This window comes from Mixophyes fleayi, chromosome 12, assembly GCF_038048845.1.
Source record: "Mixophyes fleayi isolate aMixFle1 chromosome 12, aMixFle1.hap1, whole genome shotgun sequence".
In the NCBI taxonomy this organism is placed as follows: domain Eukaryota; kingdom Metazoa; phylum Chordata; class Amphibia; order Anura; family Limnodynastidae; genus Mixophyes; species Mixophyes fleayi.
This window is the reverse complement of record NC_134413.1, coordinates 81,971,754-81,992,171: the sequence shown is the minus strand read 5'-3', so window position 1 is coordinate 81,992,171 and position 20,418 is coordinate 81,971,754. Positions and strand designations below refer to the sequence as shown.

Genomic DNA, 20,418 nt, shown 5'->3' with positions numbered 1-20,418 from the left:
TAGAGCTCACACAGGTGAGAAACCATTTCCATGTTCTGACTGTGGGAAATGTTTTGCACAAAAATCAAATCTTATTGAACATCAGCGAACTCACACAGGTGAGAAACCATTTCCATGTTCTGAGTGCGGGAAATGTTTTGCACAAATATCAAATCTTATTGAACATCAGCGAACTCACACAGGTGAGAAACCATTTCCATGTTCTGAGTGTGGGAAATGTTTTGCAAGGAAATCAAACTTAGTTGAACATCAGAGTATTCACACAGGTGAGAAACCATTTCCATGTTCTAAGTGTGGGAAATGTTTTGCACACATATCAACTCTTATTGAACATCAGCAAACCCACACAGGTGAAAAACCATTTTCCTGTTCTGAGTGCGGGAAATGTTTTGTACGGAAATCAAAACTTATCTCACACCAGAGAACTCACACAGGTGAGAAACCATTTCCATGTTCTGAATGTGGGAAATGTTTCTCACAGAAATCAGTACTTATCACACATCAGAGAACTCACACAGGTGCTAAACCATTTCCATGTTCTGACTGTGGGAAATGTTTTGCACGGAAATCAATACTTGTCACACATCAGAGAACTCACACAAGTGAGAAACCATTTTCATGTTCTGAGTGTCGGAAATGTTTTGCATCGAAATCACATCTTGTCACACATAAGAGAACTCACATAGGTGAGAAACCATTTCCATGTTCTGAGTGCGGGAAATGTTTTGCATGGAAATCAAGTCTAGTTGAACATCAGATTATTCACACAGGTGAGAAACCATTTCCTTGTTCTGAGTGTGGGAAATGTTTTGCACGGAAATCACGTCTTACCACACATCAGAGAGCTCACATAGGTGAGAAACCATTTCCATGTTCTGAGTGCGGGAAATGTTTTGCATGGAAATCAAGTCTACTTGAACATCAGAATATTCACACAGGTGAGAAACCATTTCCATGTTCTGAGTGCGGGAAATGGTTTGCACGGAAATCACATCTTATCACACATCAGAGAGCTCACACAGGTGAGAAACCATTTCCATGTACTGAATGAGGAAAAGTTTAAAACAAACCAGATCTTGTTGAATATCAACAAATTCACATAGTAGAAAAGCAACTATGCATGAAATGTGGAGTAACCGAGCTTTTAATATTAAAAAACATTTAATTGTATTAATGTAAATTAAAATTCTCTCTATTTATATTTACATTGTTCATACTCAGGGAAAGTCTGATTGGAACAGATCACTCGTGTGGAACTACTTTTTTTTTATTAGATATTGTCCACAGTAATAACATGACCTCCTTGTTGTTAAATAGGGTACTGAGTAATGTATAATTCTGGCAATGAGTTGGAGGTATAATGTTGGATCTGAGACACTACAGTATGTTTATTCATACTCTCACTTTCTAATTGAAGGTGTGAGATGGTTTATATAATTAGTTCTCTAGTCTATTACTTTCTCACTGGGGATTGATTATGAAGCTTCAAAAATGTAGTCCCACATTGTAAATGCAATTTTTGTGATGCCATGCAGCTATTTCTGTACAAATGCTCCTATTTATATGGTATGCCCATGGCTAATTGGGTCAAGATGTGAAATTCTTTGCTTCATCCTATGGTAAGGGTTAAAGGGATTTGGACTTTCCTCGCTGAATGTGGTTTAGGTGCACATTCACCAGCATGTGAAAACTTAAAGTTTGCTTTGCAGGGCGAGATGTTTTAATGAGGTTTAAAGGCTGGAGAGTGAGCATTCACTGAGATCTTCCCGATTTAGCATGTGGTTGACTTGTTCTTCCCTGTAAAAGGACTTGAATTTTATGCATGCTTAGTGGTGGCAGAGGTCAGATCTCGTCCTATTTTTTTTAAATGTGATGCTTTTTGCACCTTCCAGAGACACTTAATATAAGAATGCACATTTGGAGGGGCATATATACATGTTTAGTACAACCATTCAATAACACAACAGCAGAAGATTGCACACTTTGACAAAGACAAAGTTCTCAGATGTGGAATGTGGGTATATATGTTCTAGGGCAATAAATAACGTATTTGTGTAATATTATATGCTCTGTGGGGCTGCATGTTTTCCAGTTGGTAAATTACCTCCAGTGGATCCATAAATTCTCTGGTTGGGGGTTTCATGTTAAAAACGTTACTATAAATGTATTCCTCATGTACTTTCAGCAGCTGGATGTCTTGTACCATCTAGATCAGTGGATTCCAAACTTTTTCAGTTCAAGGCACCCTCAGGGTCTCAATTTTTTTCAAGGCACCCCTAAGCCAAAATAGTTACCAAGTAGCCCCCCCGCCGCCTTGCTTACTACTGGCTCCGGCCGACATATCCCTGTGAGATCTCCAAGGCACCCCAGGGAGCCTAGGCGCACAGTTTGGGAACCACTGATCTAGATAGTAAGAACCTCTCATCTTCTCTTTGGACGTCATTCAGGAAGTTAAGGACATTTCCTTAATAGACATATTGATGGCTTCTTTCATTTACTTGTTGGACATGTCACGGGATACAGGAAACTGGTGACATGTAACAATTTCCTGGGAGATATATATTTACTATTATACATATTTGCTATACAGTGGTTCATGTTTGATTAAGGAGTTGTTGGCCCTATGCGGTTTTACCAGAGATCTGACATTGATGGAGACTCTTTGGTAGTGTACAGATTTAGGAAGGTACAAGACTATATGCACCAAAATATAGACACCCTACATAACCAAGAGGACATTTCTAATGTTATTAAAACATTCAAAAGATGAAATTGAATGAGTGTCTTAATAGTTAAAATCACCATCACACTCAGCTGTGGGTTACGTCACACAGACACATATCTCACCGCAGTGTACGGTGACTTTTCCTTTGCTACAGCTGTGAAGTATTAAATGTAGGATGGTTCTAACAATTTATTATATGGCAAACAATAAAGTGAAAACGGTGCTGTGACCGGCCAATCAAATGGCCACTGAGCTCCATTTTGTTGTATTCATACTTTTCTGTATGTATTGTAAAATGCTTCTCTGATCTAAGGCTGGGCCGACACGTCTCTACATATTATGCCAGGCCGGTGTCTCAGATGCTTTCTGCACATGTGCGAGAATATATTCTTTATCAGTAATGTATCAATAACGTGTCTGCGAATCATGTTCATACCCTTAAACGTAAGTTGATTCCAAGACCCTTTGTTCTCTGAGTATAAAAGCTGGAATGCAGCCAGAGGGGCTCAGACTGGACCTGTATGATGAAAGGTGCCAGAGTTTATCCTGATTTTTTTCCAGCTTCCGTGTGAAAGGAGGAGGGGGCCTGGAAATTGACTGTTACTTGAACATATGGGATTCAACATTGGAAACAAAGTATTTAATTTACTCTCACTGTTATATTATTATGTTGATTGTAATAATAAAGTTAAACTTTTCAATAAATCTTGCATTCATGAGTCATTAACTCTTTGAAACCTCTTTGTCTGTGTTACCCAGTTTGTTTATTAGTTTATTATGTTTGTCCCCAATTGTAAAGCGCTACGGAATATGTTGGCGCTATATAAATAAATGATGATGATAAAAGAACCTCGTTCAACCTGGAACAGGTGCTCAACCCAAATTTTTCAAATATTTGTATAGATCGGCGGTTCCCAAACTGTGCGCCGTGGCTCCCAGGGGTGCCGCGGCGCTGTCACTGCGGTGCCGCGGGCCAGCCATAAAAAAAAAAAGAAAGAGCACATAAACTTACCAATCCGCCGGGCCCCAGCAGCCTCCTCTCTCCCGCAGCTGTCGCTGAATATCGACGTCAGTGACAGCTGCGGGAGAGAGGAGGCTGCTGGGTCCCGGCGCCCGACGGATTGGTAAGTTTATGTGCTCTTTCTTTTTTTTTATGGCTGGGAGAAGCGGAGGAGGACAGCGGGAAGCGGAGGGGGACAGCGGGCAGCAGAGGGGGACACAGGACAGCGGGAAGCAGAGGAGGACAGAGGGCAGCGGAGGAGGACATAGGGCAGCGGAGGAGGACAGCGGGAAGCAGAGGAGGACAGCGGGCAGCAGAGGAGGACAGCAGGGAAACAGAGGGGGGCAGCGGGCAGCAGAGTGACAGAGGGCAGCAGAGACAGAGGGCTGCGGAGGGTGGCAGAGTGCCTGGATGCAGAGGGGGCAGTGTGACAGAGGGCAGAGGAGGGGGACAGAGGGCAGAGGGGGAAGTGTGACAGAGGGCAGAGGAGGGGGACAGCGTGACAGGAGGGGGACAGCGTGACAGAGGGTAGTGAGAGGGGGCAGAGTGACTGGATGCAGAGGGGGCAGTGTGTCTGGATGTAGAGGGGGGATTTTTGCATACAACTAAATAAGTATTTCTGTCCTGACCTAAATACTTATTACATTTTTTTGACCCAACTACTTCTAAAACAGGACTGCTCAGTAATTATTTTGGAGGGGTGCCTTGAAAAAATTTGGAGACTCTAAGGGTGCCGCGAACTGCAAAAGTTTGGGAACCACTGGTATAGATGTTAATTAAGTTCAAGACAAAGATACACAAATCTAAGTACTTAATAAATATAGTAGGTGGCTGCTGTCATCTGAATGTCTGATAGTTACTCAGGTAGAAAGATTAAATCTGTGTTCAAAAGTAAATAACAAAGAGCCCAATAGTGTAGTAATTGTATGAATAGTGGGCAGTATGTGCAAGTTGTTCTATTATACGTGTACCAGGTATGTTAAGATTCAAGTCTCATTTATATTAAAATATTAAATGGATTATCTGATCCAATCCTTTGTGTCTCCACACCATGGATCCACTTATGAATCTGTATAGCTCAGGGACACCATGAAGAAGTGATCGCTCCTGAACACGTTACCCATTGCTGCAGTGTGAATTTGTGCGTCTTTAAATGCAGACTGCACATGCTATGATTGGCACGTGCGCAGTAACTAATTACATGATTCCCGCTGCGTAATGAAAGCCTTTTGTAGATCTTGGTGTAAGGAAATGCTTTGTTTGGGGTTGTACCTTTCTTTGGGAATGTGTATTCTGCGACTGTCTAAAGAAAGGATTCATGTTGATTGGATCTTTTGATGTGTGAGGGTTCACTTGAAGACGGGAAGGTTTAATTAAAGACGTACTGCTAGATTTCCTAAAAACAGGATGCAAGATATCACAGAGTTTCTAGAATTTCACAGATAAGTATAAATATTGTTAGCTTTGCAATGTAAATCCATGTTTAGGTAAACAGGTTACATCCCGATTCTAAAAATAGCCTGTGTCCCAATCTGTATAAAAAGCACTCTCCTGTACAATGAAATGTATCATTCTGATGTTTCCATCTGAACTGACCACTGATACCTTTAGTCAGTGGAACTGTCCTTGTCAGGGCACCTGAGCGAAATAAAACATCACTCTTTGCTTCAAGACCCTGCTTGAAAACATCTGTTTCTGAGGTTGGACCCAGCTCTCCGGCACCACCGCTCTGCCTGCTACCCTGCAGCCCTGGTCAGTGTGATAGGCCAGGGGGGATCCATCCACAGCATCCCTGATCCAAGAGGTCAGGAGTATCAGCCCAGGTACACCAGCAATGAGATACGCTAGCAGCGTCAGTTACCCAGAAGAAACCCGGTACTGGATGCCGGTATAGGAGTCCAGTGGTAGCAGCATTTGTAAGTCCCTCCTACTGCAGCAAGAGGGCGCTTTTGGGATAACGAAATGGAACAGTGGCAAAGTAAGCCCAGCCGGTTCCCAGCAGCAACAGACAGGGTGGCATAGGCGGTCCATCATGTCACAGATTTCTGGTGGCAAGCGGCGGGATAACCGCAGGTAGCTTTTCATGCACCAGTCAGGAGAGCCGAGTTATTCGGGAGAGGAATAACTGCAGCCAAGAGAACACACAGGATGTTGAAGTACAGGAAAATGTCCAAGTCGGATCTTGAGATACTGTGCCAAACAAAGAAGCTAGAAATTCCTTACACAGCGACAAGGCGCGAAATGAAAAAAGCGCTGAGAGCCTGGGATACGCAGTACGGGTCAGCAGATGAGGAAGCTGACAGTGACCTGAAGGAGACATTAACTTCACACCTAGAGGTACCTACATTAACTTCACACCTAGAGGTACCTGCAGTAACATCCCATAACACAGCACCTGTTTCCAGCAACAGTCTCCTCCCACAGAGTGAACCAGTGATGCAAGTTCAACAGTGTGAAGAGGGTAACTTTTCTGTACTAATGCAGCAGCTGGGGTCCCTGGGAGACAAAACAACTGATTTATGGGCAACATAACTCAGAATACAGAACATTTTAAGACTGTTTTTTTTTTTTTTCCGTTAGACTGCTATTGCTTAAGTGGAGTGCCTTTGGGGGTTACATTTTTTTAAATATATATTGATTTTTTTACATTTTGGCAAAATCTACCAAATAGTATGTAAAGTAGATGTCTGCTGGGTGTACTGTCAGTGGCTTCACAAGAGAGGCACAATATGGCTGATGTTCCTCCTCTTAGTTCCTTCCTAGTGCCAGAGGCTGGGAGATACACTGATAAATGGAGCTCATTATTCACCTGCCTTGTAGAACAATCCCTGCACTAGCCTGACTTACTACAACTGGATCCCTCTGATGAAGTCTTATTAGTAAGATGAAACGCGTAGGGTCAACATTTATTCTGCACCTTTGTTCTTCTGTGATGATCTTCTACCTGCTGGTACCTGTATCTCCATAATTGGACAGTGGTGGGCTGAAGTTTTTCCAGGACTGATCAATGATCTCTGAGTATATACCACTCAGATAAATGCTCTTTGTTTGCTTGTACATACAGTTTATACATTTGTAATTACACTTGATTGTATATATACTACACTATATAGTTCTTCCTTTTGTTACTATGTGTCTGTAAAAGGGTGACTATTCCGGTGCTATGTCCCTGAGGGTCTGCCATGCTGTCTGGTAGCACCGAGGGTCTAATGGTGAAGCAAATATACTAATCTGTTATTAACCATTTAATACCTTCCATCATTATCACTCACAAAGGGCAGGTTCTAGTTTATAACCAGTTCTTAGAGAGATAATTCTATTTCAATGTCTGCTCCATTTACTCTGATTCCCACAGTATGATATCAGGAATAATACATATCATATCAAGAAAGGTTTTCCACAAAGTCTCATTAAGATAATATGTATTCTTATCAAGAATAGGTACTTTCAGTAACAGTCTTTACACATATAATAACAGTGTAGAAAGCATAATATATTATACATCAAATACAATACATTGCTTACTTCAGCTGTTCAATCAATGTGTAAATATGCCTTTCCTACCTGTGTATGAATGTATGTATCTCACATTTCAGTATATATATATGTGTGTGGTCATCTATATTTCTTTGTTAATAGCGAGAGAGAGTATGTAAGATGGAGGATAGACCCACAAGACATAACAAAATGGAGGACACAGACAACATTACAACATGGAGGCCAGACTGCATGGCACATGGCTCTGTCAGCCGTCTTTAACAAAATGTCTTTGGATCTATAAACCAAATACAGTTGTGAGGAGACCAGTGGGAATATCGGGCCAGCACGGTCTGTCAGTCAGTGGGAGGGGGTGGCAGCCCCACAGGAAGCATGGAGCAGCTGGAGACCCTGTTACATCACAAAGTAGGGGAAGGGGTTAAGAACGGGAGGGTCTGGACTCTATCTTCAGTCAGGAGGTGGGATTAATTATTGATTGACCACTGTCCCAGCATGTCCCAAACCAGACTTGATGGCAGGAAAACATAAGGTGGGCTACGGCTGAGGTCATATTCTACCTCCACCTCTGTTACCACCTTGATTCTATCCACCACCAATGAAAATTAATCATGGCCTGGGGAGATGGCGCAGGGAGGGAGTAAGGATCTGAGGTTGTTGTTGGGGAATTCCGTACTCTGTCAGGGCCAGAGGAGATCGTGTAAACCTGGAACCTGCTCAGCCAGATCAGGTGCTGAACCTCTAGGACTGATTTGTCATCACTCCATTGGGAGACACTCACAGATTCTGGGGAATTGGTGAGCCTGCATCGGTACGGAGACTGATACCCAGAGTCCCACCAAGCTGGTGGAGAGTTGACTGAGCTCCCCAGATGAGCAATACAGACAGATCCACCTATCGGAGCAGAACCCCTGGTCCACCTCGATTGTCAACTGTGGACTTTGTGCCTGCTGGGACTCTGAGCTGGGAGGTAACCTGCTGGGGACTTAGGGGCTTTTACTGTTATATTTGGTGGGGGAATACGTTTCTCCTTAGGGAGCACTGTTGCATTTACTGTGCGCATACACTTTGTTTAAATAAAGAGGTTATTATCTCTTTCTTAATTCCTTAGCTGTGTGATCTGCCAACTTTTTGCCTGGGTTTGCGGGTATCACCTTGCTGCCATATTAACTTTAACTCTATAATTAAGCATTGGTCTAAGCAGCTCGTATTTCTACACCAGAAACCAGGTTTCTTAAGAGGGGGAAACGTCCACATCTCTGCTGGCCTGTAGAGCTGTGATACCTTGCACCCAGGCGCGTGCTGCTGCCGCGTCATTAGTACTGCGCAGGTGCAGTCTGTGGCTGATAACGCAGCCGGCATCATGTAATTAGTTACTGTGCACGTGCAAATCATAGCATGTGCAGTCTGCGTTTAAAGACACACAAATTCACACTGTGCAGCAATGGGTAACGTGTTCAGGAGCGATCACTTCTTCATGGTGTCCCTGAGTTATACAGATTTATAAGTGGATCCATGGTGTGGAGACACAAAGGATTGGATCAGATAATCCATTTAATATAGATGAGACTTGATTCTTAACTTATCTGGTACACATATAATAGAGCAACTTGCAGAAGGGCAGCACGTTAGCTTAGTGGTTAGCACTTCTGCCTCACAGCTCTGGGGTCATGAGTTCAATTCCCGACCATGGCCTTATCTGTGTGGAGTTTGTATGTTCTCCCCATGTTTGCGCGGGTGTTCTGGTTTCCTCCCACAATCCAAAAACATACTAGTAGGTTAATTGGCTGCTATCAAAATTGACCCTAGTCTGTCTGTGTGTGTGTAAGGGAATTTAGACTCCAATGGGGCAGGGACTGATGTGAGTGAGTTCTCTGTACAGGGCTGCAGAATCAGTGGCGCTATAAAAATAAATGATGATGATGATGATACTGCCCACTACTCATACAATTAGTACACTCTTCAGTGCTTTGTTCTTTACTTTTGTTCTCAGATTTAATTTTTCTACCTGATGAACTATCAGGCATTCAGACGACAGCAGCCATCTACTACAATACTTAGATTTGTGTATCTTTGTCTTGAGCTTAATTAATATTTATACAAATATTTGAAAAATTTGCGTTCCAGGTTGAACGAGGTTCTTTCGGTTTCAAAGAGTTAATGACTCATGAATCTCATATGTTCAAGTAACAGTCAATTTCCAGGCCCCCTCCTCCTTTCACACGACAGCTGGAAACATATCAGGATAAACTCTGGCACCTTTCATCATACAGGTCCAGTCTGAGGCAAGAGCCCCTCTGGCTGCATTCCAGCTTTTATACTCAGAGAACAAAGGGTCTTGGAATCAACTTACATTTAAGGGTATGAAAAAGATTTGCAGACTCTGTATTGATACATTACTGATAAGAAAGAATAATATGGCATAATATGTAGAGACGTGTCGGCCCAGCCTTTGATCAGAGAAGCATTTTACAATACACACATAAAAGTATGAATACAACAAAAAGGAGCTCAGTGGCCATTTGATCGGCCGGTCACAGCACTCACTTTATTGTTTGCCATTTAATAAATACGCTGATGTCTTATAAATGTTGGTACAGTCCACAAAATATCTCTCTCTGTGATTGTTAGAAGAACCATCCTACATTTAATACTTCACAGCTGTAGTAAAGGAAAAGTCACCGTACACTGCGGTGAGATATGTGTCTGTGTGACGTAACCCACAGCTGGGTGTGATGGTGATTTTACCTATTAAGACACTCATTCAATTTGTTCTTTTGAATGTTTTTAATACCATTAGAAATGTCCTCTTGTTTATATATGGTGTCTATATTTCTAAATCTGTACCAAAGAGTCTCCATCCATGTCAGATCCCTGGAAAAACCGCATAGGGCCAACAACTCCTTAATCAAACATGAACCACTGTATAGTAAATATGTATAATAGTAAATATATATCTCCCCAGGAAATTGTTACATCATCAGTTTCCTGAATCCTGTGACATCATAACACCAAGTAGTTTGTCCAACAAATAAATGAAAGGAGCCATCAATATGTCTATTAAGGAAATGTCCTTAACTTCCTGAATGACGTCCAAAGAGAAGACGAGAGAGGTTCTTACTATCTAGATGGTACAAGACATCCAGCTGCTGAAAGTACATGAGGAATCCATTTACAGTAACGTTATTATCAGGAAACCCCAACCAGAGAATTGCTGGATCCACTGGAGGTAATTTACCAACTGGACAAAGTGCAGCCCCACAGAGCATATAATATTACACAAATACTGCTATTTATTGCCCTAGAACATATATACCCACATTCCACATCTGGGAACTTTGTCTTTGTCAAAGTGTGCAATCTTCTGTGAACTAAGACATATACGTGCATGGATGAATGTGTAAAACCTATGACTCAAAATCATGCCTACTTTTCTTTAAGACCACCCTCTTCATTAAAGTCAACTTTTATTTTTTTTGCTTCTCCAAAATTAACCTCATTTATGTCATAAAGTATGAGTGCGGGGACATCGGGACTGTATTTACCACAGATCGCATTTGTGTGTTTGAAAACATTGGTTGTACCGATGTTTTAAACACTGATTACAAAACATTGTTTAGTCCTTAACATTGGGTCGAGTCAATGTTTATATATATATATATATATATATATATATATATATAAAAATTATACATACACACACAGAAATGGTGCAAAAATGATAAAGATGGACCTCATTTAGAGCCAGACGCAAAGTCCGTTTTAGGCGTATCCAACAAATAAACACTATCACGCATGTGCAAAAAGCACCAAATCCGCCTGCATCTTGGACGCAATTAACACTTGCGACTCACTATGAGAGAATGGGAGGAGCGCGGAATTGTGAAGGCGTGACCATGTAAATAAATCCTAGTCGCAGTGAGGCGCAGACGCAACAGATATCAAAACAGGGCTAAAGCTGTGCGGCAGGAATTAGGTGGCGCAAACGGTTAGCTAGCTGCAGTAACTGCTCACACCTCGATAGGGTATTAAGAGTGGGACACAACTGGGGTTGCTTGCCACTCGTAATACCCTACCAAGCTGCGTCACACTCCCACTCCTACACTTCTTAAACGCAGTTTACATCCGACTCTAAATGAGGTCCGATGTGTGCATTTTTTTTAGAAGTAAAACATGTTTTTGGGATAAAGCAAACTTGTTATTGCAGAAAAAAACAACACGAAGCATTAACAATAACTAGTCAAACTATAATGAAACAGCTCACTGGCATTACTGCTCACAAACAGGGATATTTATTTGTTTAAAACTATATTTGCAACAGTAGCAACAGGTTAATAAATTGAACATATAAAATAACAAAAACTAATACATACATTGAAACTGGTAGTTTGTTGTTTTTTGCAATATAGGGGTATACTATTGGGATGGATTAATTATCGTCATTACACCGAGGGAAAAAAAACAACTGAACATGGGAGGAGAATATTGGAAAACTTCTCTCATCCGCGCTCTGCAGAAATAGTAAATTTGAATGTAGCTTCCCCTTTATCCCATTTCTGGTTTTACTGTTAATTTCACCAGAGAATAGGCTTTCTGAAGGAACCAAAGTGTCCAGTTCTCAAATATTGTCTCACTATTTTGGTCAGATTTGGGTATGTTTGTTCCATCAGCCTCCAGAATCTTAGTGGGTTCTCCTTTAATTTTCTCTGGCGGAGCACCTGTAACCAGCCAGCCCAGCACCAGTGAGCCAGGGGTGGGCTGTCCTATAAGCTGCTGCTGATTGGCTGACCAGTGTGTCTTTCACTCTGTCAATCACCACCCCAGCAGCAGCAGCCAGTTCAGTGTGTCTTTTGTCAGACTCTCTTTAGTTGTGAGACAGAGAGAGACAGTCAGCAGACAGTGCAAAGCGCCACAGTGTAATTAGACAAATAAAAAACCACCATCGATAAGCATCAAAGGAGAATCTACCGATACTTCCTTATTAATATATCTCGACCTGCAAAACAAACTAATTATTCACATGCTGGTGAATGTGCATCTAAATCACATTCAGCAAGTAAAGTCCAAATGTCCTAAGCCCTTACCATAGGATGAAGCAAAGTTTTGCACCCCTGCAGACACATCTCGACCCACTTAGCCATGGGCATACCATATAAATAAGAGCATTTGTACAAATAGCTACATGGCATCACAGAATTACATTTACAACGTGGGACCACACTGTTGAAGCTTTATAATCAATCCCCAACGAGAAAGTAACAGATTAGAGAACTAATTATATAAACCTTCCCACACCTTCAATTAGAGAATGAGAGTATGAATAAACATACTGTACAGTGTCTAGATCCCACATTATACCTCCAGCTCATTGCCAGAATTATATATTACTCAGTACCCTATTTAACAACAAGGAGGTCTCGTTATTACTGTGGACAATATCTAATAGAAAAAGTAGTTGCACACGAGTGATCTGTTCCAATCAGACCTTCCCTGAGTATAAACAATGTAAATATATATATATATATATATATATACCCATTTTAATTTACATTAATAAAACTAAATGCTTTTTTAATATTAAGAGCATGGTTGCTCCTTGTTTCATGTTCAATTGCTTTTGTAGTATGTAAATTTCCTGATATTCAACAAAATCTTGTTTTTATGTAAACTGTTTTTCCTCATTCAGTACATGGAAATGGTTTCTCACCTGTGTGAGCTCTCTGATGTTCAACTAGGCTTGATTTCCGTGTAAAACTTTTCCCGCACTCAGAACAGGGAAATAGTTTCTCACCTGTGTGAGTTCGCCGATGTTCAATAAGATTTGCTATTCGTGCAAAACATTTCCCACACTCAGAACATGGAAATGGTTTCTCACCTGTGTGAGTTTTCTGATGTGTGGTAAGATGTGATTTCCGTGCAAAACATTTCCCACACTCAGAACATCGAAATGGTTTCTCACCTGTGTGAGTTCTCTGATGTGTGATAAGTATTGATTTCCGTGTAAAACTTTTCCCGCACTCAGAACAGGGAAGTAATTTCTCACCTGTGTGACTTCTCTGATGCTCAATAAGATTTGATATTTGTGCAAAACATTTCCCGCACTCAGAACAGGGAAATGGTTTCTCACCTTTGTGAGTTTGCTGATGTCCGATAAGATTTGATATTTGTGCAAAACATTTCCCACACTCAGAACATGGAAATGGTTTCTCACCTGTGTGAGCTCTCTGATGTGTGATAAGATATGATTTCCGTGCAAAACATTTCCCGCACTCAGAACATGGAAATGGTTTCTCCCCTGTGTGGATACTCCGATGTCTTATAAGACTTGATTGCCATGCAAAACATTTCCCGCACACAGAACATGGAAATTGTTTCTCACCTATATGAGTTTTCTGGTGTGTATGAAGAGATAATTTATCTGTAATATATTTCCCACCCTCAGAACATGGAACGATTGCATCATTTGGATGAACTGTACTATTTATAAAAATATCTCTGTTTGCAGTAGAACATTCCTCATGATTAGAGGGATCAGGCGATTTATCTGCTCTGTGAAGTATTGGATGTATATTTAGGGTAATGTGGTTCTCTCCAGGAGACTCTTGTGTGATGGTTTTGTTATCTTCTATTACAAAATCTGTAGATAAAAGACGTTGTCCCTCTGAGATATTCCTGTGTTTGCATTCATCTGCTGGAAATAAAATAAATATATAGATTATAATGCCCAACATTTTCATACTATGAGGCAAGATATCCAGATGTATTAATTTCAATTGGCAAACTACAACCAGCATAATAGGACAGGAAGCATCAATAACCAATGACATTCAACAACTAGACACTACCGGCACACACAAACACTGGGGCATAATAAGCGTAGTAGACGTGGTCTAAATTAGCAGCAAGTCCTACCATGGGTTTACACTACTCCCTTGCACAGAGCAGAGAGCATCAGGACAGAGAAGGAGAATGGAACAGGGCACAGATCGGCAACTGTCAGGAATTCTGTATTTAGATGCAGGACTCAGTATTGAACTTTCAATGCACAGCATGGTAAGCGCAGCTGATGCAAGTTTACAGAGTTGCAAGCAGATGATTACCGACTTCACAGAGGCGGCAAAGTGAACTTCCAAGCAGTATATAAACCTGCTCTGCCTGTCATTCCCTTCTAGAGTATCAGCTTTGCTGCTCTGAGCTCCTGAGTGTCTTCCCGTTTATTGTTTGATTCCAGATTATTGACCTGCCTTGTTCCTGACTTTGTGATACCTGGATCTTGACTTTGTACTTTACTGACAGATTGGTTTAACCTTTCATTTTTCCTGACTATTTCTTTGCTTGCGGATTCTGTTTGTTTATCCTGCATCCTGCTGACTTTGGCTAGTATGACTATTCTGCCTAATTGCCTATAGTGCTCCGTCAACCAAACTAAGGGCCAGTTTGGTGGAACTCAACCTAGTTACTACATGCAGCCAAATCCATCCTGCTTTTTTGCGGGCCCTGGTAAATAACGGCAGTAACTTAGACTCTGCATTACCTCTCTCTAGCTATGTCAATTTTAGCTGGTGGTATGTCCACAAACTCGTAGCCGATAGTAACACCACGAAGTAGAAGAAAGCATAAGGGCAAAGCATAGCACAGAGACAGATCAGCAGATGAAGAGCAACAGTACAGGGTATCCAAGCACATACTGGAGGGGAGCTATTGTGCAACGACAGGTGTGTGTGGTTATAGTTGTGTGTGTCCAGGAAGGTGGAGTTTGTGTGAAGTGTATGTTGTGATGTGGTGTGTTGTCATCTGGGAATCATCTGGTATTTTACTTTAGTTTTACAGTGTTACTTTACAGCAAGTTGATCTGATCATTAATGGATTATCACACAGGGAAAATAATGGGTAATGTCAGATGTAGCAGCACACAGAGGATTGTGGGTAGAACAGGAGGTAGTGTACAGGAGGTTCATGGGTAATTTCATGGAGTAAGACTGACGTCTCATGAGATACACCAGACAGTGTGAGGAGGAGACTGGTTAGATCTCTGGGCTGGTAGCACACAATGATATGATGTGAGGAGGAGACTGGTCAGATCTCTGGGCTGGTAACACACAATGATATGATGTGAGGAGGAGACTGGTCAGATCTCTGGGCTGGTAGCACACAGTGATATGATGTGAGGAGGAGACTGGTCAGATCTCTGGGCTGGTAGCACACAATGAAATGATGTGAGGAGGAGACTGGTCAGATCTCTGGGCTGGTAGCACACAGTGATATGATGTGAGGAGGAGACTGGTCAGATCTCTGGGCTGGTAGCACACAGTGATATGATGTGAGGAGGAGACTAGTCAGATCTCTGGGCTGGTAGCACACAATGATATGATGTGAGGAGGAGACTGGTCAGATCTCTGGGCTGGTAGCACACAGTGATATGATGTGAGGAGGAGACTGGTCAGATCTCTGGGCTGGTAGCACACAGTGATATGATGTGAGGAGGAGACTAGTCAGATCTCTGGGCTGGTAGCACACAATGATATGATGTGAGGAGGAGACTGGTCAGATCTCTGGGCTGGTAGCACATAATGATATGATGAGGAGACTGGTCAGATCTCTGGGCTGGTAGCACACAGTGATATGATGTGAGGAGACTGGTCAGATCTCTGGGCTGGTAGCACACAGTGATATGATGTGAGGAGGAGACGGTCAGATCTCTGGGCTGGTAGCACACAATGATATGATGTGAGGAGGAGACTGGTCAGATCTCTGGGCTGGTAGCACACAATGATATGATGTGAGGAGGAGATCAGGAGTCTAATAGGAGCTGATGGTTTCTGATTCCCCCACTGGACAGATGTTTTTATTTTAATGAGGATAAAACAACACTTCCTAGAGCACTCTAATTCTCAGAAACAGCAGCCCTATTACTTCAAATGAGCTCCAACTTACTTACTAAATAAAATATAAATAAATACTGGTGGATCTCATCATCATCTATTTATATAGCGCCACTAATTCTGTAGCGCTGTACAGAGAACTCGTTCACATCAGTCTCTAACATACACAGAGAGAGAGAGAGGGAGAGACTAGGGTCAATTTTGATAGCAGTCAATTAACCTATCAGTAAGTTTTTGGAGTGTGGGAGGAAACCGGAGCATCCGAAGGAAACCCACGCAAACACGGGGAGAACATACAAACTCCTCACAGATAAGGCCATGGTCGGGAATCTAACTCATGACCCCAGTGCTGTAAGGCAGAAGTGCTAACCACTGAGCCACCGTGCTGCCCATCTCATGGAATTAATCACTAATGGTATATACACGAATAAGTCCACTTTATAGAGTTCAATGTCCAACAACAGATTTTTAGACGTTTTGTATCTTCAAAATACAAAGAACACAGAAGAGATTATAACCTCATATGATAAAAAAAAATCCTTGTAAGACCTATTTTAACATCACGTGCTCAAATCGATTTCGTATTGTGATACCCATACACCAGTAATCATAAGGAAAACAGATGTCCATCGATCTTCCTTATACCAGTTATGTGCATTTGCTGACATCAGCTGTCTGCTGGGAACTCTATAAGGTGGACTTATTAATGTCTATACCATTAGTGATTAATTCCATGAGATACGTTATAGCGCCTGAGGATCCACCAGTATTTATACATTTTCCTCATTAGTTGGTGCTGACAGAGGAGGGTGTAGAATAAGAGATTGTTGTAGTGACTGAATAAGCAGAATATGTGACTCTTCTGTAATAAGTGATTATTACTCACCTGTGCTGATATCTGTAGGGATTTCCTCCTCCTTACACTGCTGATCACCCCTCACATACGTCTCTTCCTCTCCCTCCATAATTTCTCCTTTAATATCAGTCAGGATGTCGTCCTGAATAGCCCACAAAATAATAAAAACATCATAATTAATAATATCTGATTTAATAACATTATATGAAACAGAAGAATATCAGTGTATAAGATCCACTCAGCATTTTTACAGATCATATAATGAAAAGTTATTTTGGAATTCAGCGAGACCCTAAAATCTACCTGATACTCCTGTGGGATACTGGAATTTTCCTGTGTACAATCCTGTGAATAATGAGGACGGAGATATCTCACTGGGGCATTTCTGTTACTGGATCCATCTGTAGGAAACACAGTGACTGATAACATTGTTTATGTAATCAGAATATTTGACTGTTCTGTAATAAGTGATTATTACTCACCTGTACTGATATCTGTAGGGATTTCCTCCTTCTTACACTGCTGATCACCCCTCACATACGACTCTTCCTCTCCCTCTATATTTTCTACTTTAATATCACTCAGGACGTCATCCTAAATAGCCCACAAAATAATAAAAATATTCTAATTAATAATATCTCATTGTGACTGGATCACTTATAAATAACTTATTTGTGGCTGGATCATGTAGAAATAATTTATTGTAGAAATGTATTGCAATCAGAGGTGCAGGCACCAATGTATAATTTGAAATGCACTTATCTTGTTACATTGGGATGTGTTTTGTATGGAAGTGTCATTGTTTGGGTTTGTAACTTTGCTAGAGGAAATGCATTATTTCTTAAGGTATATATCTAATACAATAAGCCTTTGTTGAGAAAGGTGTTTGTGTATTTTGGTAGGTAAATGACTTGTTTGGGGTTTTGTAACTTTCTTTGAGAATTCTCAAGTGGAGGAAATGTGTATTCTACAAGTATCTGAAGAAAGGACCCATGTTAATCTCATGTTAATTAGACCTTTTGATGTGTGAGGGTCCAGCACCTGAAGGCAGGAAGGGGTAATTAGACTTGCTGTCAGATGTTCTCTGTGTCCAAAATAAGATGCAGGAAATCACAGCAAGTTTTAGGATATCACAGATAGGCGTAAATATTGTTAGCTTTGCATTGCATGTAAATCCATATTTGGGTAAACAAATTGCATCCTGATTCTAAAAATAGCTCAGACCTCAGGAGGCTGGCTCACATACGTCTCTTCCTCTCCCTCTGTAATTTCTACTTTAATATCATTCAGGACGTCACCCTAAATAGCCAACAAAACAATAACAAGATCATCATCATCATCTTATTTATATGGCGCCATAGAATCCGCAGCGCCGCACAATCAACAAAAAATAAACTGAAAAAAAAAATACAGATAAGTAAGGGACAAGAGAAACAATATAAACAGTAAAAATAAATGCAAGAGACAATAGAGAAAGCAAAAGAGGATAGGAGGTATAAAGGGCCAAACCTGTGAGAGTTATCAAAAAGAGGATTATGGTAATAAAATATATATCTAATAATATCTGATTTAATTATTTGAGATGAAACAGAAGACTATCAGTGTATAAGATCCACACAGCTCTTTACAGATAATATAATAAAGTCACCTTGACATTTAGGTATTTGAAGAGACCCTAAAATGTCATCTACCTGATACTTCTGTGTGATAATCGGATTTTCCGTTTTACAATCCTGTGAATAATGAGGACGGAGATATCTCTCTGGGGTATTTCTGTTACTGGATCCATCTGTAGGAAACACACAGTGACTGATTACATTGTATATATAAGCAGAATATGTGTAATAAGTGTTTATTACTCACCTGTGCTGATATCTGTAGGGATTTCCTCCTCCTTACACTGCTGATCACCCCTCACATACGTCTCTTCCTCTCCCTCTGTAATTTCTACTTTAATATCAGTCAGGACGTCATCCTGAATAGACCACGAAACAATAAATGTCATATTTAATAATATCTGATTTAATAAATTGAGACGAAACAGAAGAACATCAGTGTATAAGATCCACGCAATTTTTCATAAAAGTCGATAATAAAAATTCAACTTTGATAGTTTAGTATTTGGGGAGACAGTAACATGTCATCTACCTGATACTCCTGTGGGATACAGGGATTTTCCTGTTTACAATCCTGAGGGCGGAGATATCTCTCTGGGGTATTTCTGTTACTGGATCCATCTGTAGGAAACAGACATTGAGTGAGTACATTGTTTATATGTAATTATCAGATGTGTGTATCTAGGTGGCCTCAAAGCTACTCTCTCCTCTACAATAAATGAAAGTCTCCTCTTACCCAGTGATGTAAGGATCTGGTGATTCTCCATCCTCACGTCCTCGTACAGACCCTTGTGTACTCCTAAATACTTCCACTCCTGCATAGAGAAATACACAGTGACATCCTGACACCTTATAGGAACCTGACAACAAAATGACACAGTCATCATCCAGACACATCCCCTGGTGTTACTGTATAATGTCCCATTCCCAGCAGTCACCTCTCCAGTCACCAGCTGAATGATCTTGTTGGTCAGTTCCAGGATCTTCTGGTCATTGTTTCCCTCACGTATCAGTGAGTGAGGTTCAGGCACCGTGATGGGGCTCTGGGTCCTGCTCAATCCTCCTGACACACGGGCGGCTCCTGGGTGTCACACAGATCTCTTTATCACTACTGTGTAATCCTGCGTATATGTAACGGTTTGCTATTGTGAAGGAGTGATGCTGCTCTTATAGCACACCCCCCATTATGATCTATACATGCAGAGGGAAGGTGGGGTTGGTGTGCAGTGCACATGCACAAACTTCAACGTGACATCATCATACCTGGCTGAATAACGTGTGTCCACATGTGTAAGCCGGGCACAGACAATGCACGGTCTCCTCTCCTTGTGGCACACAGCAAGTATCTCCTATTCTCTGTATCATCTGCTATGAACAAACTAGTGCAAACAGCAAGATGACTATAAAGTGGGGGCTTGTAGTAGACAGATCTTTGATTGATCTTAAGATACCTTGTATACTATGTAAAATGTTTTTTTAGGACACATTTTACTTCTGCATTTTGGAGGCAAGATGCGTCCAATTCTACAGGAGGCCCTGTGTGACCTCTTTTCATGAGCCGTAGAGCCCTGGTTAGTGTTTCTCAGAAGTTCCTCTGATCCAGCTTCATAAGACTGCTAAGTGACCTCACACAATACCGTATGGCTTCCAATAGTATTGTGGCCAGGTGTCTTGGCTGTCACCCACATCTATTTGGTGCATTGTGCTCAATTTGAAATCTGTCACAAATGCCTGAATTGGGGATTTCTGCAAATTTTTGTATTAAAATTCATTCCACGGGGGCATGGCCTGGCAGCCATCTAAGTCGGCCGCGTTATATTTGAGCTCTGAGGAACCCTTTTCGT

At 41.3% G+C, this 20,418-nt stretch overlaps 2 protein-coding genes across 2 annotated transcripts in view; one reads left to right on the top strand and one right to left on the bottom strand.

The window, feature by feature from the left end:
- Positions 1-3,430, top strand: part of LOC142108561 (uncharacterized) — a 47,177-nt gene extending 43,747 nt beyond the window's left edge. Inside the window, exon 8 of the mRNA XM_075192315.1 lies at positions 15-3,430. Coding sequence (XP_075048416.1) covers positions 15-1,051 — 1,037 coding nt within the window. The 3' untranslated portion in view covers positions 1,052-3,430. The remainder of the gene's footprint in view (positions 1-14) is intronic.
- LOC142108562 (uncharacterized) overlaps positions 1-20,418 on the bottom strand; it is a 365,380-nt gene that overhangs the window by 339,848 nt on the left and 5,114 nt on the right. The window contains 6 exon segments of the mRNA XM_075192316.1: positions 16,989-17,100; positions 17,262-17,359; positions 17,441-17,552; positions 19,107-19,195; positions 19,311-19,434; positions 19,513-19,655. Of these exon segments, the coding sequence (XP_075048417.1) occupies positions 16,989-17,100; positions 17,262-17,359; positions 17,441-17,552; positions 19,107-19,195; positions 19,311-19,395 (496 nt within the window). The 5' untranslated portion in view covers positions 19,396-19,434; positions 19,513-19,655.